At 40.7% G+C, this 21304-nt stretch overlaps 1 protein-coding gene across 2 annotated transcripts in view; it reads left to right on the top strand.

Moving 5' to 3' along the window:
- The window catches only part of med13a (mediator complex subunit 13a), a 232041-nt gene that overhangs the window by 12055 nt on the left and 198682 nt on the right, over window positions 1-21304 (top strand). For both annotated transcript variants that reach the window (XM_060847924.1, XM_060847923.1), the window contains exon 2: window positions 8372-8606. In XM_060847924.1, coding sequence (XP_060703907.1) covers window positions 8372-8606 — 235 coding nt within the window. The remainder of the gene's footprint in view (window positions 1-8371; window positions 8607-21304) is intronic.

The raw sequence follows: 21304 nt of genomic DNA, 5'->3' as shown, positions 1-21304 counted from the left end.
TTTCCCTGTCTGCCTATGCCCTACACACACTCTCCTTCCCTCACTTCATGATAACCAATGGTACTCCCAGCTTTAGTAAGGCCAACACCATTATTTAAGCAAGTTATTGACCTACAACATACAATAATTATGACAATAATTACAACTCCGTTACAATAGTTAGTTTGAAAAATTCTCCCATGTGGAAAATAATTCACCAGTAAAGTTCTGAAATTCCTTCAGTGAAGTCCAACCTGAAAACAAAATCCAGTCTGTTCTTGTGTAAAAACAAAATCTGGCCCATTGCATAGCCCACAAAACACTGAATTGAGGGCCTGATTCAAACAAGGCAAAATAGTTACTGAAAGGATTTTCTGAACCAGTATTTTAACAAACCAAAATTTTTATCAAACACTCAGAGCATGGCACAATTTACGTTGAAGCTTTCCTTTTTAAACCCAAGTATTAGTACAACTTTAATTTCAGTGCTTTCTCTTTTTTGTTTTCAGCCTCTCACTGAAATTACATGTCGAGAGAGTCCTTGCAGCGGAGCACATGGCACCGCAGTCCAAACCCCTCTCTTCCACCTAGAACAAAGACACTCAGCCTTAAATTTCACCAATAGGAACTTTAACCCTTTTCTCACGTTTCTTCTCACTGGGGCTCAAACCGCAGCACAGATTCAAGGACTTGAACCTCAAATCAACCCCCCAGTTGACTTGAACCCTAGTACTGTGCAGAGGACTCTAACCTCAATCAAAACCACTCCAGGAGACATTAACCTCAGTCGAGCTCCCCCCTCCCCCTGCAATCTCTGCCTGCCAGCGCGCTTGCAAAACTGTTTCTCTTGACTGAACTAATTACTATTTGAGGAATCTGTAGAATAGAGAGTGATCGAGCGAGGATACTGTCTCCAGCATACAGGAATGTTGAGAGGGACCAAGGTTTAAAATCTTACCTTGTGGGCCCTTATGTCTTGGAACACCGATGTTCCGGGCAGCCGTTGACATCATCCAATTGTAACTATCTGTTTGGATCCTGCTGACTATGCCAATATTGTCATTCCATTCCCATGAACGGAGAATAAGTTTACACAAATTTATGCTTGTTCTGCATATGGGAAGATGGTTTGTTTTCTCAATACTTTCTTTGTGCAGATAAATTCCAAAAGTATTAATGCAGGGAAAATTTTTCAAAATTATTTCCATTACAATTTAAATTGCTTTTGCATAGTTACATCATGGAAGTCTTTACATGTTAGGACCACGTGACACACAAGCCCTGTAAGTTAGTTTCTGGGAGGAAATCCAAGTTTCTGACAAACTTATACTTCCTTTCAAACTAAGTTGCTTTAATTACTTCTGTAGTTTTTTTTGTTTTTAAAATTTGTGGTGTTTTAAAAATTATTTTTGCAGTGGTGTTTTGTTTTTGTATTCCAGCCAAATAAATTGGATGTGTGCAACAGTTCCCAAACTTCTGTTTTGGTTAAATGAAGGAGCTGAGAGCTGCTTAAATGTATTTAATTTACTGGAGGTCCTGACACAAGATAAATTCTTTTAAGCACCTATGATGGTTTTTTTTGACTGGACTTCACTGACGGTGAAAGAGAAAATATACTGGAGTGGCAGCTGGTGGGGCAGGAGATGAGAGAGAAGTACCTTATCTGAATTTGCTTTAGTGTAAGATCTTACAAAATCAATTGTTTCATTAGCCTGACAACTCAACTGTTGGCCAGGTATGCCAGAGTGCCAAAATATGCCAAATTCAGCAGTATCTGCCCTGAATGGTGAAGCCTAATTTGCCAAATAAATAATGATATTTTCCCACTGTTTTTAAAGTGTTTGAGAATGAGATTTTGTAGTTGGTTACAGTTGATCTTATTCCAGGGGACACTTTTAAGCAGTTGACCGTACCCCCAACAAATGGAATTGAGGGTGCAAAATCATCTTGTTTGTTTTTACTTGTGTAGTGGCACAGTTTTAATGTGGATGTCACCTGGATCACTACTAGCACCCTTGAAGGTTAAAAGCTTCAAGCCTCCAGAGATGTAAAAATACTAACCTTGCATCAATTGTGCAATGTTCCTTCTGGTTTGGACTGGAGTGCTATCCTTAGATGAGAATGTAAACCAATACCTTATCTCTCCCTTTTCAAGGTGGTTTTAAGTGATTCCACGGCATTGTTTGAGATCGGAAATGTGAACAGTTTTTAATTATCCTTTGGTCAGCATCATGAAAACAAAATCTGATCTTTTACTGCATTTCAATTTAGAAACTATGTTCATTACAATGTTTTCCCTGCTTTTCCAGTGATTCCATTTCAGAAATACTTCATGTACCATGAATTGCTTTTGCTATAATGCAGTAAACCCAGCTCTTCAAGATAATTTTAACAGTTGGTTAGTCTAATCTATAGTTTTCTCAAACATAGAGCAGAGGGAGGCTGTTTGGTCATAGTCTAGATTAGAGTGGTGCTGGAAAAGCACAGCAGGTCAGGCAGTGTCCGAGGAGCAGGAAGATCAATGCTTTTGGCAAAAGCCCTTCATCAGGAATGAAGCTTTTTCCAGAAATGTCGATTTTCCTGCTTCTCGGATGCTGCCTGATCTGTGCTTGTCAAGCACAGACTCCGATCTCCAGCATCTGCAGTCCTCACTTTTGCCTGTTTGGTCAGACCTGAATGAACACTGCCATTACTGATCAACTTGAATGTTTTTTGTCCTATGCTACCCCTATATCCCTCCGTCATTTAGTATTTAGAAATGTCAGTTTCTATTTTAAAACAGTCAAAAAACAGATTCTACAGATTTCTGGGGTAGAAAACGCAAAAGATTCTCAATCTTCCGAATTGGCTTCCTTTTTTATTTATTTTTACATTTTGCCCCTTGGTTCTAGAATCTCTAACCAGGAAAACTTATGCCCTGTCTATTCTAAGTTTCAATGAGATCACCTCTCAGTCTTCATCTCTCCACAGTTCAGGCCGCCTTCCCCAATCTTTCCTTTTTAGGTCAATCCTACCATCCCAGGAACAAGTCTGATAAACCTTAATTGTGCTTGCTGTATGGCAATAATATCCTCCCTTAGGTAAGGCCACCAAACCTGCATGCATTAGTCCCAAGTGTGGTCTTAACTTCTATACATTTGTAGCAAGACCGTGCTGCTCTGGTACTTGAATCATCATCTTCGTGATAAAGGCCAACATGCCATTAGCTAGCTTAATTCCTTGCTGTACTTAAATGTTGGCCCTCAGTGACCTTATTGGTTAGCACCTAAGTCGTTCTGTGTATTTCCATTTCTAATCTCTACGATTGTAAGTAATATTCTACACATTTGTATAATAAAGTGGATAGCCTCCCATTTTCCACATTTGCATTCCGTCCTACTCATTTAAATCTGCTCAAATCTCCTTGAGGTTGCTTGACTCAACTTTACGTTCTCCAATTTCAAATAACCTTCCCATTCTCTCTCTTTCCACCCCCCCCCCCCCCCCCCGTCTCCCTTTCCAACCCCACCATTTCCCTCCCATTATACCTTCCAACCCTTCCTTCCACCCACCAACTAGATTCATTCCTCCCATTGACCAACCAGGCCGTATCCACCACCTGTATTCGCCTATCACCACCTCACAACTCTGCCCCCCATACCACCCAAACCCCCCTCCTTATCTGCAGCTCCCCCACCCCTGCCTCCATTCCTGAAGAAGGGTTATACTTGAAACGTTGACTTCTCCACTTCCAGATGCTGCCGGGCTTGCTGTGTTCTTCCAGCCTCCTGCTTGTCTCCTTTTGGATTCTAGCACCTGCAGATTTTTTTTTGTCTCTTGCATCTTCCTCTGAGCACACATTTCTACCTGACCTTTTTTCTTAAACTACAAACTTGGGAAATTAATTTTGATCTTGATGTCCAACTCATTTGTATACTGAACAGCTGAGGCCCAAATACAGATCCTTGTGTATCCCATGAGTGATCGGTTTATTACTATTTTGCTGTTAGCCAATCCATAATCTGTACCGGTGTGTTCTCTTCTATCCTGTGTTTTAATTTTGTGAACCAAAATTTGTGTTTGACTTTATCAAAGCCTTCTGAAAAGTGTACTGTATATACCGATTTTTTTACTTACTAACAATTGATGATTGTAAAACTGAACACGTTTGTTCACTGATTTTTTTCCAAAAACACATTTGTTCGATGCGTAGTTCATGTGTAGCCCCTAGATGTTAGTGTAGAATTTGGTTTAGGTGAATGGATGAGAGCAGTTGCTAATGCATTTGTTGAACAGAACTGAATAGTGCACATAAGATCAGTCCTAATAGATTTTCTAGGGCTAAGTTTTTAACAACAAAAGTTCCATTTTTATCTAAACATCCGTCAGATCAGCTTTTGTTAATCTCTGAGGAGTTGCAGTGGTTTTTTAGCATTCTATTCAAAACTGTAGTAGTTGAGAAACATCTGGCCTACTTCAGAAATTTATTTCCACTTGTAATACAAAAACAAAACCGTTCGAATAATCAGCCTTCAAACAGGAAATTGTGACTAAGAAACTGTAGTCTTTAAACATGTTGACTTGCAAAATAACATTTTAAGTGACTTCCTGTTTTTAAATTTCATTGAAGTCAGCATAGAGGAAAATGTACTTAACCCTCTATATTTATACACTTGCTAGAATTCAACCAGCGTAGAGTCATTCATAATCTAGTTTGGTGCAGCAGCCTGTAATTGAATATTATACCAGCATGGTTATACACCATTCTCTGCAGTTTGTTTGACGGTCCATATGTATTTCAAACTGCGTAAGTTAGTATCAAACCTGCTGTTTACTTTAACATAAATTATTTATACTGAAGGTATTGCCGCAGCAAGGAGACTTCTCAGATTGCTTGATTTTCTATATAACTTTTTAAAAATTGAAATTAACTTCAAATGATGACTGGGTTAATTTCTCTGTGTGCTAATTAACTTTACTTTCCTCGCATCCCATCCAGTGTGTTAATTCCCTTTCCAAAGTGTACAATTTTATGTTGGTTACTCTGAAAGAATCTTAGTGGATTTAAAAAAAACTCGAAGTTTTTTTGAGATTTAAATTTGAATGGAAAGATGTTCTGAATGTGCCATTATCAGAATATCTGAAACTGTTGAGTGAGGGTGGTGGTGAAAAGAGGGCAATGATCAGTGAAATGGGAGCAGAACTTTGTAATTGGCACTAAATTCGTCTGGAGTGAAGTATATAAAGGAACGTGTCGTGAACTGGGTGAGAAACTTTGGCCTATAAGTGAACCTTTAAGTATTATTTGCAGTGAGCTCTATGCCACCTTAAATGAACATTTTTATAATGTACCTATGAATTGTAATTGGATTTTTAATTTTATGATCAAACATCATCTGAGTTAGCATTTTTCAGTCCAGTAATGGCAATTGAAGATCCCATAAGAAGAATAATTGGCTAGTTGATAATCTGTAGGCTGTTTTTGTAACCATCTCTCAGGAACCATCCTTGTAAGGCATCCAGCACTTGAAACAAAGCAGGAATATCGGAGTTCTTGATGTTGTATAGGCATCACAACAGCTTATAGGTACCTGGTGCAGACATTCTAAATTGTGGTACTGATCACCTCCAATGATTTGCACACTGAAATTGCTGGCCTTTTCTGTTGAAGTCTCTCATTATATTGGCACGCTCAACAAGTGTGAACCTTTTAGTGCCGTGCACCTTGGGGGAAGCCAGCTATGTTGGTAAGGCTTACTGTCACGCTGACAAAAACAGAAATTGCTGGCAAAGCTCAGCAGGTCTGGCAGCATCTGAAGAGAAATCAGTTAACGTTTCGGGTCTGGTGACCTTTCCTCAACCCAGTCACTGGACCTGAAATGTTAACTCTTGATTGCTGTTTACAGGTGCTGACAAACCTGCTGAGCTTTTCCAGCAACTTCTGTTTTTGTTAATTTACTGTATCTCATTTTTTCTGTTTTTGCTGTGGTACTGATCACCTTTTATGGGGAAGTGAAGTGAATTGGTGTAATCTGGCACAAATTGCATCAGGAACAGCCTTTATACATTTGTATGTTGAAGATTGAAAGATCCCACACCAGTCCGGTTTAGATCCTTAGAAGTAATTGATTGCATTAAAAAGTAAGTTCCTTGTTTAAGGTTGCTCCTGGTCCTTGCTTGTTGTATCTGTATCTGATTCTGCTCAGTTTGAGCCTTTGTAGCACTGCATGCACAGCGACGGCCCGTGCTGTAGCTGGATCTGTTAGTCATCAATCTAGTGAATGTGTGTGGAATATCAGAAATAGAACAGATTCTTAATGTGAAAAGTCAGCATTTATATGTCACAAATGATGTCTTAGCATTGTTTTCCATTCAGGACGTTGCAGACTCCCATAGATGCTATGGAGTGTTTCCTAATGCCTAGTTTGTGACCAGGATTTGTATCCACATTGGGTCCTGCATGTTTTGCATGCAGGCTGCTATGGTTACACATGTATTCAATGAACTGAAATGTCTGATGTACTGTGTTATGAAGGACTTTGCATTGCTCACAAGTGGAACTGCTGTCTTTCGACTCTACCAACTCAAGGTGGAGACAATATTTTGCATTTCCCTTATGCCTTGGAGTGAGGATGAAGGCATTGTAGATCATGCTTGCCAAAATGAATTGCAGACTTACCCATATAATTGAGTTTTCCAACTCTATGCCCAAACTATCATGTCCCTTTCTTTGTTTTTTTTCTAATAAATTGAATCTTCCTACCCAATTCTGCTCCCGCCCCCCCCCCCCCCCCCCCCCCCCATATGACTCTGCCCTAAACAGTAAAGTAACACAAATACTGATAGTTTAAGTTCTGAATGAGGCAGCAAAACATGAAAAACAAGGCAAGTCACCAGTACTGAGAATATCCTATGTAGGTGTGACATAAGTTAAGAGCTTGCAAAGCTCCCTGGCTCAGTCCTGAGTGTGGGTGCTTGTACCTGAAGGTGAACTGGCCTGATGATAGCCTTTACAATGAATGGTACTAGTATGCTCCGAATTACAACATTGAAATGGAGGCCTGTATCTGAAACTATTTGGAGATGCACTTAAGATGTGTTGAGGCTGGTGCACATCCAATTGCCAACTTCCTGTGAATGGGGAAGGTATGCAGATGCTTGCTGCCTATGAGCACATCCTGAGATGTTGGTGAGCATCCTCCAAGGTGGAGGTCTGGAGGATTAGATGATAGCTGTTCAAAAGGTTATGTTTTTGTAACAACTTTTACGTTGGGAATTGGCACATAAGAGCATTGGAAACTGGATATAAATGAAGTGGGATTAAGTAGTAATATACTGATGTATGAAAATAGATTTCCTCTGTATGGACAAGATTTTCATCTTGCTGTTCTAAAGTTGATTGCCAAATCTGATTTTTTTTTTCCAATGCTGAGAATCTCATTTTTCTGATCTTACCATATTTTCCCAATTGACGTCACATTGTCCAAGTTGTTCAGGAACTGAGAAAATTTTGTTGGTACTAAACTGTTTCATTTGAATTTAATTAATTCCTAACTGACTATATTGAGCTACTGTAACAGACTTTTTTTTTCCCTGCCAGCAATTGTGGTTCTTCGATAACTGGCTGGGAATTAGGAGCAAGTTAAATGTTTAGTTACCCTTCCAGCTTGAGTGTGGTGTCTCTTTCTCTGCAGTGAAAACTCACTAAACCTGAAGGAAATAAAAACATCCTGTAACAATTGTGAGCTGTGATCTTTCTGATGTCAGAATGTTTGTGACCTGGCCACCTTGTGTGTCTTATGAGCCAGTGGAAACTTCTGGAGAAAGATAAAGCAATGTACTGGCCAGGAGAAGAGTCATAAAAGATCATGTTGAGAACAAAACCTGGGTACAATGTCCACTGAACTGTGTCTGCAGTGGAAGTTTTGAATTCATATGTCAATTGTTTATAATTCTTTACCTGTAGGTAGAGTGTAATTACTTGTAATAAATTATTGATCCATGGTTTGTGATTTCTATTAATTGGTGTCTGAACATTGGGGAACTTTGTACTTTTCAAGATCTTAAACTTTTTTGCTGACTGTTGGAAGAAAAAAAAAGCCACGCTATTCTATGTACTACTCTAGTGAGGTGTAATAGTTTATTAATTGAAATACTTTGTGTATCTATTTTCTGTGCATCTCCTCCCTGCAAAACAAAAACAATGCACGTGCTTCTGCCCTTGAGCTGGTGACTTGAGAATTAGTGAAACTTGGCTGAGCAATTTTGTCTAGTTGTCGTGCTGCAACTAGAGCCACTCTCCTCTTGGCTAAAATTTTCTAACTGTCTTTTGTGGATTTAAGTGTTTTCATGTTAGAACAGTGTTTTGAAGCAGATTGTTTGTTTGAAGTTAATCTCTGGTTTTCCTACTTAGGCTGACCTGCCTGGAATTAAATGGCGACGTTATTCATGGAAGGGTCCAGTGGGGACATCGCTCGTCATCCCGGTGGCTGAAGATGATGCCATTCTCTGCAGCTTCAGCCGCTGCTTGAAAGCTAATGTACTTTGTGTGTGGCGCAGGGATGTGATACCAGGCCACCAGGAGCTTTGGATTTTCTGGTGGGGTGAAGTGCCAAATTTTGCTGATCTTATCCACCATGAGCTCAAAGGTAAGATTAAAGAATAGGTCTAAGTTCAGTCATATTCGGAAAGAAAACAAATAGCATATGTTAATACTCAACATCCTGAACTTATAGTCAGACGAATCTCGCTGAAAGCTTTTTGTTTAGTTGATGGTCACCTTGAGTGAGATCTATAGAGTGAGGTGACTGGGGAAGGGGTATGGAGTTACCAAGATGAAGTTAGGGCAGAAACAGAACCTACTTGGTTGTCCTTTTTGTTTTCCACTTAGTGACCTCTAATGGTAGCAAATGGACAACATAACTTGCCTGATTGATAGCTTCTCGGGATGCTGGGGGACTTTAATAGGGTAACATGACTCATTTTAAAGTAATGAAGCTTCATTTTTACCTCGCCCTGAAATGAATTTTTGTAAAATAATTAACTTCTTTTGATATGACCCTTTTTCCTTCTAATGCCTCTAATTTCAATTCTTATGCTCCTTCATATTTATCTGCATTATACTCTACCAGATTTTTGCCTACTTAAACTGTCTGTTGGTCTGCATCCTTGTCATCCACTTCACACTATACTTTGGCATCTACGGTTGTCATATTTATTCACTTGTGAGATGTGGGTACTGCTGACTGATTCCTTGCCTTTGAACTGAATGGCTTGCTAAGTCAACCATACTGCTGAGAGTCTGGAATTATACGTAGGCCAGACCAGGTGAGGGTGGCCAAGTCCCTTCCCTGAAGGACATTACTGAACCAGATGGGTTGGTCTGACAGTTGGCAATGGTTTCACGGTCATGAGTAGTTTCTTAAATTGTTTTTTTTTAAAAATTGAACTTAATCCCCTCATCTGCCATAATGGAATTTGAACCCAGGTCACCAAAACATTAGTTGAACTTTTGGATTAATAATCTAGCGATGACACGAGAAGACTATCGTCTCCCTACAAACTTCTACGCAAGTTTAGCAAAGTATGCCTTTGATTCCCTCATCTAAATTGTTGATAAAAGTTTTTAATCAGTTGACCCATCAAATATCTTTGGACTGTGTTTCTCACATTCTGCCAAGCTGAAAAAGACCCACTTTATGCTAACTGTTTTTGAATAACCAATAGACAATAGGTGCAGGAGTAGGCCATTCTGCCCTTCGAGCCTGCACCACCATTCAATATGATCATGGCTGATCATCCTTAATCAGTATCCTGTTCCTGCCTTATCTCCATAACCCTTGATTTTACAATCCTTAAGAGCTCTATCCAACTCTTTCTTAAATGAATCCAGAGACTGGGCCTCCACTGCCCTCTGGGGCAGAGCATTCCACACAGCCACCACTCTCTCTCTGGGTGAAGAAGTTTCTCCTCATCTCTGTCCTAAATGGTCTACCCCGTATTTTTAAGCTGTGTCCTCTGGTTCGGCACTCAACCATCAGCGGAAACATGCTTCCTGCTGCCAGAGTGTCCAATACTTTCATAATCTTATACGTCTCAATCAAATCCCCTCTCAGTCTTCTAAACTCAAGGGTATACAAGCCCAGTTGCTTCAGTCTTTCAGTGTAAGGTAGTCCCGCCATTCCAGGAATTGACCTCATGAACCTACGCTGCACTCCTTCAATAGCCAGAATGTCTTTCCTCAAATTTGAAGACTAGAACTGCACACAGTATTCCAGGTGTGGTCTTACCAGGGCCCTGTACAGCTGCAGAAGCACCTCTTTGCTTCTATACTCAATCCCTCTTGTTATGTAGGCCAGCATGCTATTAGCCTTCTTCACTACCTGCAGCACCTGCATGCTTACCTTCATTGACTGGTGTACAAGAACACACACATCTCTCTGTACTGCCCCCTTACCTAAATTGATTCCATTTAGGTAGTAATCTGTCTTCCTGTTCTTGCCACCAAAGTGGATAACCATACATGTATCCACATTAAACTGCATCTGCCGTGCATCTGACCACTCGCCTATCTTGTCCAGGTCACCCTGTATTCTCCTAACATTCTCATCACATTTCACCCTGCCACCTAGCTTAGTATCATCAGCAAATTTGCTAATGTTATTACTAATACCATCTTCTGTATCATTAATATATAATGTAAAAATGTTCGGTCCCAGCACTGATCCCTGCGGTACCCCACTGGTCACTGTCTGCCATTCCGAAATGGAGCCGTTTATCACTACCCTTTGTTTCCTGTCAGCCAATCAACTTTCAGTCCAAGTTAGTACTTTGCCCCCAATACCATGCGCCCTAATTTTGCTCACTAACCTCCTATGTGGGACTTTATCAAAAGCTTTCTGAAAGTCCAGGTACACTACATCTACTGGATCTCCCTCGTCATCTTCAGGGTTACATCCTCAAAAAATTCCAGAAGATTAGTCAAGCATGATTTCCCCTTCATAAATCCATGCTGACTCTGACCTTTTCCTGTTACTACTATCCGGATGTATCATAATTTCATCCTTTTATAATAGACTCCAGCATCTTTCCCACCACTAAGGTCAGACGAACTGGTCTATAATTTCCTGCTTTCTCTATCCCAACTTTCTTAAAAAAGTGCTACAACATTAGCCACCCTCCAATCCGCAGGAACTGATTCCGAATCTATCGAACTCTGGAAAATAATCACTAATGCATCCACGATTTCTCGAGCCACCTCCTTCAGTACCCTGGGATGTAGACCATCAGGCCCCGGGGACTAATCAAACTTCAGACGTAACAGTCTCTCCAACACCAATTCCTGGCAAATATAAATTCCCTTTAGTTCAAGTCCTTCAGCCACTGTTACCTCAAGGAGGTTGCTTTTGTCTTCCCCAGTGAACACAGATCTGAAGTACCAATTCAATTCTTCTGTCATTTCTTTGTTCCCTGTAATATGTTCCCCTGTTTCTGTCTTCAAGGGTCCAATTTTAGTCCTAACCATTTTTTTGCCTTTCACATACCTTTTAAAAAAACTTTTACTATCCTCCTTTATATTATTGGCCAGTTTACCTTCTTACCTTATTTTTTCTCTGCGTATTTCCTTCTTAGTAATCATCTGTTGTTCTTTAAATGCTTCCCAGTTCTCTGTTTTCCCACTTATCTTTGCTGTGTTATACATTTTCTCTCTTAACTTAATATGTTTCTTAACTTCCCTCGTCAGCCACGGCCACCCATGCCTCCTCCTAGGATCTTTCTTCCTTGTTGGAATGAACTGATCCTGCAACTTCTGCATTATACACAGAAATATCTGCCATTGTTCCTCCACTGTCATCCCTGTTAAGGTATTGCACCATTGAACTATGGCCAGCTCCTCCCTCAGCTCCATAGTTCCCTTTATTCAGTTGAAAAATTGTCACTTCCGATTGTACTCTCTTCCCTCTCAAATTGCAGATTGAAGCTTATTGTATTATAGTCACTACTTCTTAATGGCCCCATCACTTCAAGGTCCCTGACCAATTCTCGTTCGTTGTACAATGCCAGATCCAGAATTGCATTTTCCTTGGTTGGCTCCAGCACCAGCTGTTCTAAGAATCCATCTCTGGGGCACTCCACAAAGTCTCCTCCTTGAGGTCCAATACCATCCTGATTCTCCCAGTCTAACTGCATGCTGAAATCCCCCATAACAATTGTAGTAACATCTTTGCGACAGGCCAATTTCGCCTCCTGATTTAACTGACATCCAGACTACTGTTTGGATAACTCCCAAGAGGGTCTTTTTACCCTTTGAATTTCTCAGCTCTATCCACACTGACTCGATGTCTCTTCTCTTCTCTCCCCCTCCCCCCCCCCCCCCCCCCCCCCCCCCCCCCCCCCCCCCCCCCCAACAAGGGACTGAATATCCTCCCTTACCAACATGGCCACCCCACCCCCTCTGCCTGTCAGTCTGTCCTTCCGATAGCATGCGTCACCTTGAATATTCATTTCCCAGGCCCTGTCCACTTGAAGCCACGTCTCAGTTATTCCCACAATATCGTATCTGCCAATTTCCAAAAGAGCCTCAAGCTCATCCATCTTGTGTCTAATGCTTTGTGCATTCATGTATAGTATTTTTAATTTGTTACTGCCCTCACCCTTCCCATCAACTCCTATTTCACTCAATCTTACAGCATGATCCCTTTTGAGTTTTCTGCCTAATTGATACAATTGTCTTTCTTGACTTCCCTTGTTCTAACTTACCCTCCAATTTCCTTCTTAAACATCCATTTTGTCCCCTCCTCTTCTTCCCCCCCCCCCCCACTACTTAGTTTAAACGTAGCTGTGTTGCAGTAGCAAACCTGCTGCCAGAATGCTAATCCCTAACCTATTGAGGCGCAAACCGTCTCGCTTGTAGAATTTATGCTTACCACAAAATATACCCCAGTGATCCAAGAATTTGAATCCTTGCTTCCTGCACCAGTTCCCCAACCACACGTTCAAGTCCATTATCTCCCTGTTTCTGGCCACACCAGCCCGAGGAACTGGAAGCAAACCGGAGGTAACCACGTTGGACGTCCTGCTTTTCAGCCTTCTTCCTAGTTCTCCGAAGTCCCGCTATAGTATGTTCCTCCTCCTCTTCCCAATATCATTTGTGCCGACATGTACCACCACCTCTGGCTCTTCACCTTTGTCCTTGAGGATTTCCCGCACTCTGTCCGCGATGTCTTTAACCCTGGCACCAGGAAGGCAACACACCATCCTTAAGTCCCGTCTGCTGCCACTTAAACCCTGGTCAGTTCCTCTCACTATGGAGTCCCCTATTACCACGGCTCTGTGTGATGTCCGACTCTTCCGCTCTGCCTCTGCGCCAACTTTTGATTGACAGACCTGGCCGCCTTGCAGACTGGCAGTATTATCAGTCTCTACTGTTTCCAAAAGATTCAACTTGTTCCTGATAGGTACTTCCCTTGAGGTCTCTAGCACCTGTCTCCTCTCTGCCTTCCTCATCGTCTGCTCTCTTCTGGCATGATTGGTGTTATAACCTCGCTGAAGGTCTTGTCCAGAAAGATCTCGTTCTCTCGGATGAGCCTAAGGTACTCTAGTTCTTTCATCAGTGCTGCAATATGCTCTGTCAGGAGCTGAACGTGCACACACTTTCTACACTTGTACGAGCCAGACACACCAGAATCGTTAACCTCCAACATCAAGCACGTAGCACACTGAACAAGCTTGGCAGTCATGTCTTCACCCTCTTCAACTGTGGCATAATCACTTCACTCAACCTCCTTGTCAAAGACTCCTGAGCTAAAGCCTCACTCTTCAATCCACAGGAACTTCCTTGGACCCTCTTTTTGCGGCAGGTCTGTGGACTCTTAATTTAGGTTAGAGGAGGAGGGAGGGAGGCCCTACTTTGTAGGATCTGGGGTCTAGAACACACTCAAATAAAAATCACTTACCTTACTGACTGGCTTTGCGCTCTGCCTTCACTTCCGCCCAGCTCCCGCCGCTCTCTGATGTGAAAAGACCGTTGGTGTCGAGGTAAATTCTTAAATAACAATCACTTACCTTCCTGACTGGCTTTGTGCTCCGACTTCACTTTCGCCCCAGCTCCCGCTGTTCTCTGATGCGAAAACCGATCTTTTGTCCGTGCTAACAACTTAGAGCAGCTACTTTGCATACAACATTGGACGGGACAGGAGTCGGCCCTTCGACCCTCTGTATGTGCTGACCATGATGCCATTCTAAACTAATCCAATCTGTCTATTTGTGGTTCATATCCTCGTCTATTCCCATGCCTGTTCATGTATCTAAATGTCTCAATATTGCTGTTGTATCTGCTTCGACTACCTCCTGGCAGCATGTTCTAGGCACACGTCACCTTTTTGTTTTTTTTAAAAAGTGTTTCTCTCATGTCCTTTTAAACTTGCTTCCTCTCACCTGAAATCTATGCCTCCTAGTATTTGACATTTTCTCCCCTCCGAAAAAGACTCTGAGACTATCCATGCCTCTTATAGTTTTATGAACTTGTCAGGTTACCCCTCAGCTGCCTTTGTTCTAGCAAAAACAGTCCACGTTTGCCCAACCTCTCCTTGAAGCTAATACACTCCAATCCAAGTCAGCATCCTGGTTTGACCTGTTTTGAACTCTCTGCAAAGCCTCCATGTCTTTTCTGCATTGTGGTGATCAGAACTGCATGCAATACTCAAATACAAACATGAAGTGCTGGAAAAACTCAGCCGGCCTGGCAGCATCTGTAAAGAGAAATCTAAGAGTTAATGTTTTGGGTTCGATGACCTTTCGGAGCAATACTCAAATGAAGTCTAACTAAAGTTTTATATCATTGCAACATGTGTTATGACATGGGGTAAACCCCTCTGCTAATTTACACACGACACACAGAAGCTCACCTAGCGCTGTATTCTGTTAAATTTTGAGAGGCAAAGAACTATCCCAGATTTCGTTATTTAAGGTAAAAACTAACAATTTTATTCTTTTAGTGCAGCAGAGAACATCAAAACAATTATTTACAACTCCTTTCTCTCAAACCTATCTTTTACCTTCCACTCTACAATACTGGTATGATAAATCCCATCTTAAATTTATGACAGATGGATTTCAAACCTACTTATCATCTTCGGATGTTGAACTTTCTCTGTAGATTTCTCTCAGTCGACTTTGGTCTTCTGCACAAATTTCTTATGGGGTGGTACCTTCACTTGTGGCAACTCTTAGAGAAAATAGCAAACTGTTCAAAATGTCCAGCTTTATACCCCAAAAAATGAAATAATTTTCGTTAGTTTGATGCCATCAAAACGTTAAATTCAAATTTGATTGGCTTTTGGTATCGGGGCAAAATTTAAACTGATTTTCTAATTTGAAATTTTTTTAACCATATCAACCAAATGTTACATTGTTCAGCAGACTATGCTTTCCGTCCATGCCAGCTTCTCCCCCTCTTTTTCTCTCCCCCCCCCCCCCCCCCCCCCCCACCTTAAAGGTGTAGTACACTACACTTTTATAACACATGATTTACTCTTCTCCTCAATGCCCCAACCAATGAAGATACGCATGCCAAATGCTGCTTTTTCCACATTATCCACTTGTGTGCCACTTTCAGGGAGCTGTGGACTTGTACCCCAAGATTCCTCTATCAGTGCTGCTCAGGGTTCTGCAATTTACTGGGAATATTCCTCTTGCATTTGACCTTCTAAAATGCATCATCCCTCATAACTTGGGTAAACATCCATCTTCCATTTCTATGTCTAGCTTTCCAACTAATCTATATCCTGCTGTATCCTTTTGACAACCTGCCACACTATTCACAACTCTACAATTTTTCATTGTCTGCAGCTTACTAATTAGGCCACCTCATTTTCATCCAAATAATTAATGTATATTGCAAACAGCAGAGGCCCCAGCACTGATCCTTTTGGAATACCACTGGTCACAGACCTTCGGTCAAAAATCACCTGCACAACTACCCTCTCTCTTCTCTAACCAAGCCACTCTTGTATCCAACTCACCATGATCCCATGTGACTTTAATGTTCTGAACTAGCCGAGCATGAGGTACCTCATCAAATGCTTTAAAGTCCATGTAGACAATATCCACTGCCCTATCCTCATCAATCATTTTTGTCACTTCAAAAAACCTCAATCAAGTTTGAGACAAGAACTCTCCTGCACAAAACCATGGAAAATAGTACAATGAAGGGTATGCAGGCTAGTTAGGAGGATACAAGGTTGGCACAACATCAAGGGCTGAAGGACCTGTACTGTTTTTATGTTTGTTCTGTGATCTCACCCACTTCCTCTGGCTCCACACAGGCATTCTGTCCTTATGTCCTTGAGTGGACCTACCCTTTCTTTCTCCTAAACAATCCCTTTATGTGGAACATTGACCATGCTTTCTACAAATCTAAGTGTAACGTATTGAGCAGATTTCCTTTATTGACTGCGCATGTTGTCCCTTCAATGAGTTCCAATAACTTTAGCATGGTATTGCTAAAGCAAAAAATATTTGACATTTGATAATTACCTTGAGTCCTTCTAGGTGCCCATTTATAACTTTTAATCAACTGTAATAACGTGTGCCCCCACCCCCAACTCCTGCACTGACAGACTACCTAATCAGTTTTATACCTTTTGTTTTCTGCTTCCTTTCTTCCGTGACTATAGGGGTTATGTTTTGCTACTTTGCAGTTTGATGGAGTCAATCATGAGGGAATTTTGGAAAATTAACACACAATTGACTACTTCATTGGCCACTCTTAAGACCCTAGGATAAGGTCCATCTGGATGTGGAGACTTATGAACCTGTTGCTCCATTACTCTGTTTAGTACTGCATCCTGAGTGATTTATAACTTCACCTAGTTTAATCTCCCCTTAGAAAAAAATCTCAGTAATATTTATTATCCTATTGAGGAAGCAAAATATATATCCATTACATTTGATGTTTCTTTAACTCATCCTTTAGAGTGCAATACTTTTTTTTCTCGATAACTATGGAAACTCTTATCAGTTGTTATTACCTTTTATAGCTAGCAAACTCAGTGCTCTAATTTGTCCTGATTTACTTTCTATTGTTTGATGCTGTTCTTTGTTTTCTGACCAGTCGTCTGGCCCCTTGCCTCTGCTTAATTTTTTTCTTTACGTTTGATGCTCTTCTCATTTTCCTCTAGTTGACCACCAATGGTAGGACCTCCACTTGAATTAGAATTCATTTTTAACGCCTCCATTTCTTCTCAGCACCTTTTTGAAATTTAAATTCCCCTTTTTTATTGTCATCTCTTTTATATTGCTGTGTTTAATTCGGTGTAATTTATATGTCCCTTGGAGTACTCCTTGGGATTGACTTCTATGCTGAAGGCATTTGAGTATAATCTAGAAGTATTTTCACTTCAGATATATAAACATTTACCTTTGAAATTGTAATTAAGCTGAGGTTAAAATGTTAGCTGTGGTGTTCAGCAGTAGATAGGAAATGCCTGTCTGGAAGAGGAGGCAGTGGCCTAGTTGTTTTATCACTGTTCTGTTAATCCAGAGACCTGACTACGGTTCTGGGTCTAATGAACCTGGGTTCGAATCCTGCCAGATGGTGGATTTTGAATTGAATAAAAATCTGGAATTAAGAACCTACTGATGACCATCAATTCATTATTGATTGTTGGTAAAGCTATATGGTCTACTAATTTCCTTTAGGGCGGCACGGTGGCACAATGGTTAGCACTGTTGCCTCACAGCGCCAGAGACCCGGGTTTAATTCCCGTCTTGGGCAACTGACTGACGACTCTGTGGAGTTTGCACATTCTCCCCATGTCTCGTGGGTTTCCTCCCACAGTCCAAAAACGTACAGGTTAGGTGAATTGGCCATGCTAAAGTTAGGTGAAGGAGTAAAATGTAGGGGAATGGGTCTGGGTGGGTTGTGCTTCGGTGGGTCGGTGTAGACTTGTTGGGCTGAAGGGCCTGTTTCCACACTAAGTAATCTAATCTACAAAAAGGATACTGCTAGCCTTACCTTGTTAGGTGAGACAGAATGTTGCCTTTACCCACTTCTAGGATGTTCAGCTTCTTGGAGAAAGACGGTGCATTTTAACCTTTTTACATTACATTAATGTCCAGAGAGATACAATTTAATCTTTTAACATTACAACCTGGTTTGGACTACATGTGACTCCAGATTCACAGCAATGTGGTTGATTCTTAATTGCCCTTTGAGATTCACAATAAATATTAGCCTACTTAGCGATGCCCTTTTCCACGAATGAATTTGTCTCCATATGTGGTCCATCTGTGAGCAAGAAACGTCTTTAGTCTTTTTGCTTCTACCACGCGAAGAGCTTGAAGTAAAGGATTTGTTCACTGATTAGCATTCTGACAGGCTAAATACAGTAAACCCTCATCAGTTCCATAAGGTTGTGACGCAGAAACAAGAAGACATCCTTTCTATGCTCCCAAATTTGTAAATGATTAGTTTGCAGGATGTTGGAGTGATTATAGATACCCACCCTCTTCCAAATGTGAATGTTCTGCTGGATGTTTGCTTGGAATTCTAAGAGTTGGTGCAGCATCTCTGCTCACCTGGAGTAGGTTTCTAATTTATGTTCCCTTCAGGCAGAATCCTAGGATTCACTGCATATTTTTCAGTGAGATCACACATTACTGGGCTGGGGTGTCAAGTTTGTTTATTGAATGGAATCCTTCATCAGTTGTGTAGATTCACATAGCCATAGTTAATTGTTTTGTATCCTGAATAACATCTCTACTGGCATGATGGTGCACAGATCAAAGATTTGTCAGCAGAAGGATGTTGTGAAACTTGAAAGAGTTCAGAAAAGACTTACAAGGATGTTGCCAGGTTTGGAGGATTTGAACTACAGGGGAGAGGCTGAACAGGCTAGGGCTGTTTTCCCTGGAGCGCTGGAGGTTGAGGGGTGACCTTATAGAGGTTACAAAACCATGAGGGACATGGAAAGACATACAGTCTTTTCCCTGGGCTGAGGGGAGTCCAGAACTAGAGGGCATAGGTTTAGGTTGAGAGGGGAAAGATATAAAAGAGACCTAAAGGGGCAACTTTTTCACACAGAGGGTGGTATGTGCATGGAATGAGCTGAGGCATTTGGATGGGTATATGAAAAGGAAGGGTTTGGAGGAATATGGGCTGGGTGCTGGCAGGTGGGACTAGATTGGGTTGGGATATCTGGTCAGTATGGATGGGTTGGACCGAATGTTTCCATGCTGTACATCTCTATGACTCTGATATCTTTATCTGGAGGTACCTTGTATAATAATACCTTCCTATCTTTAATATTGAACTTCAGCAAATTTCCTTAATGAGTCTCAAGAATAGTCTGAATAAAATTTGAGTATCAAAATTATTAGAATTTTTAAAATCTAAGAAGGTTTCATACTTGAATCAGAAAATATTGGGAGGATGGGAGATGTAGGAAATGCTATACTGCTGTATAGTGATTTGGGAGAGGTAGGTGTGAGGCACTCTGAAGAATAAATGCTCCATGTCAGGTATTTTCCTTATGTTTTAAAGATGCTAAAAGACCTACACTTTTGCTTAGTATTTGCAATTATTTCTCTCCTGTTCCCTAAGCTGGTAGTAGAAATTTAATTCCATATTCAATTGTACCTGCAGGCTGTGTGGATTTTGTCAAATTGTCTTGTATATGCCTCTCTTTTTAAAAGAAGTTAAGTCAGTTAACATGTTAATTATTCTGATAGCAATTCCTAGAAGCTTAGAGATCTGATCCAAGAGTTCTCCCGAACTGTCTGTTTGAAATGTATGTTGAATGTAAAACCTGCACTCTTGGTTAAGATGAATTGTTCTGTGAAGAGCAATTGTTTAAAGATAGGATCTTCATAGTAATATATCATACTTCTCTCATAGTCTTGCATTATCATCTAATTTAAATATAGTCAAAAAAATTAGTTGACTTTTTAAAATCATCTCATTGGGTAACATTTTGCTCACAGGAATCTCAAGCAGTAGTGAAGTTGAACTAACTCAGATAGTTGAAGTGTAATGTTAATTATTTAACTCCGTTCAGTGTGAAAGATCTAAATAAAGATTGTTACTGTGCTCTGAGGCAGTACAATGACATCCAAGCTCATGTCTGGGGAAAATAACTAGTCTGGTTAAAGTAAAAGGGTGTTGATGGCTTTTTAAATTGGATGCTGATCGTTTTTTGGAAGGGTGGGGAAATCACAGCTTTACTTTGATTAGTAACTGTTATCTTTTGAATTACTTAACCTTGAACTTCACATTTGTTTTATGACTAGATATCTTGAGGCAGATATGTGTTCTCTTAAATAAGATGATCACTTAATTTAGTTGTGAAATTTTTAGTCTCAAATGTGCCGCTTATGAGAAATGAACATTGCAAGTTAAAGTGATACTGTTAGGGCAAGTCCATATTCAGAAACCTGGTAAGTGAAGCAAGGCCATAATAAGACCATAAATCTTTGGAACAGAAGTACAGTCAATTCTTTACTGCAATGGTTGAGTTCTTGTGCAAACTCGCGTTGTATAAAAATCACGCTTCGAAACAGCACTTAGTGTTAATGCTGTAATCGCGTCAGCCAGCACATGTTTTAAAAGTTTTGTATTGTAGAAATAGTGTCCCCAATAAATTCGCATTGACGAAGCATGCATTATAGCAGAATGACTTTTAGGCTGCTCTGCCATTCAGTGGTCCATCTGATAATCCTCAACTTCATTTTCCTGCCATTCCCTTTACTGATTTCAAAATCTGTCTACCTCAGCCTTTAGATTGCTTTGATACAGCATTGGGCAAATGTGAGGACTGCAGATCAGAGTCGAGATTAGAGTGGTGCTGAAAAAGCATAGCAGGTCAGGCAGCATTCGAGAAGCAGGAAAATCGGCATTCCCTGATGAAGGGCTCCTGCCTGAAATGTCGATTTTCTTGCTCCTTGGATGCCGCCTGATCTGTGCTTTTCCAGCACCACTTTAATCTTGACTTTGATCCAGCTTTGACAGTTTTTTTGTGGTAAAGAATTCCACAGATTCACTACCCTTGTAAGAAATTTCTTATCATCTATCTTTTAAATATGTCCCCTTTTTATTCAGAGATTTGTCCTAGACTCTTTGACAAGGAGAAAACTTTCCAAATCTACCTTGTCAAGTCTATCCAGATTCTTGTATGTTTCAATATTGTTGCACCTCATTCTTCAAGTCCAACCTATCTCTCGTACAGCAGTCCCTCCATTTTGCTCCCCTTGCAATCTACATAGTAGAGGTTCCACCTGTGGCATTAGAATCACTGAAACTTCCAAATGTTACTTCCACTCTCCATATCTTCCTCTCGATCTCATGAGA

This window comes from Hemiscyllium ocellatum, chromosome 31 (genome assembly GCF_020745735.1).
Source record: "Hemiscyllium ocellatum isolate sHemOce1 chromosome 31, sHemOce1.pat.X.cur, whole genome shotgun sequence".
NCBI classification, from domain to species: Eukaryota; Metazoa; Chordata; class Chondrichthyes; order Orectolobiformes; family Hemiscylliidae; genus Hemiscyllium; species Hemiscyllium ocellatum.
Note: the sequence above shows the minus strand (reverse complement) of the source record. Positions and strands in the feature narration are given on the sequence as shown.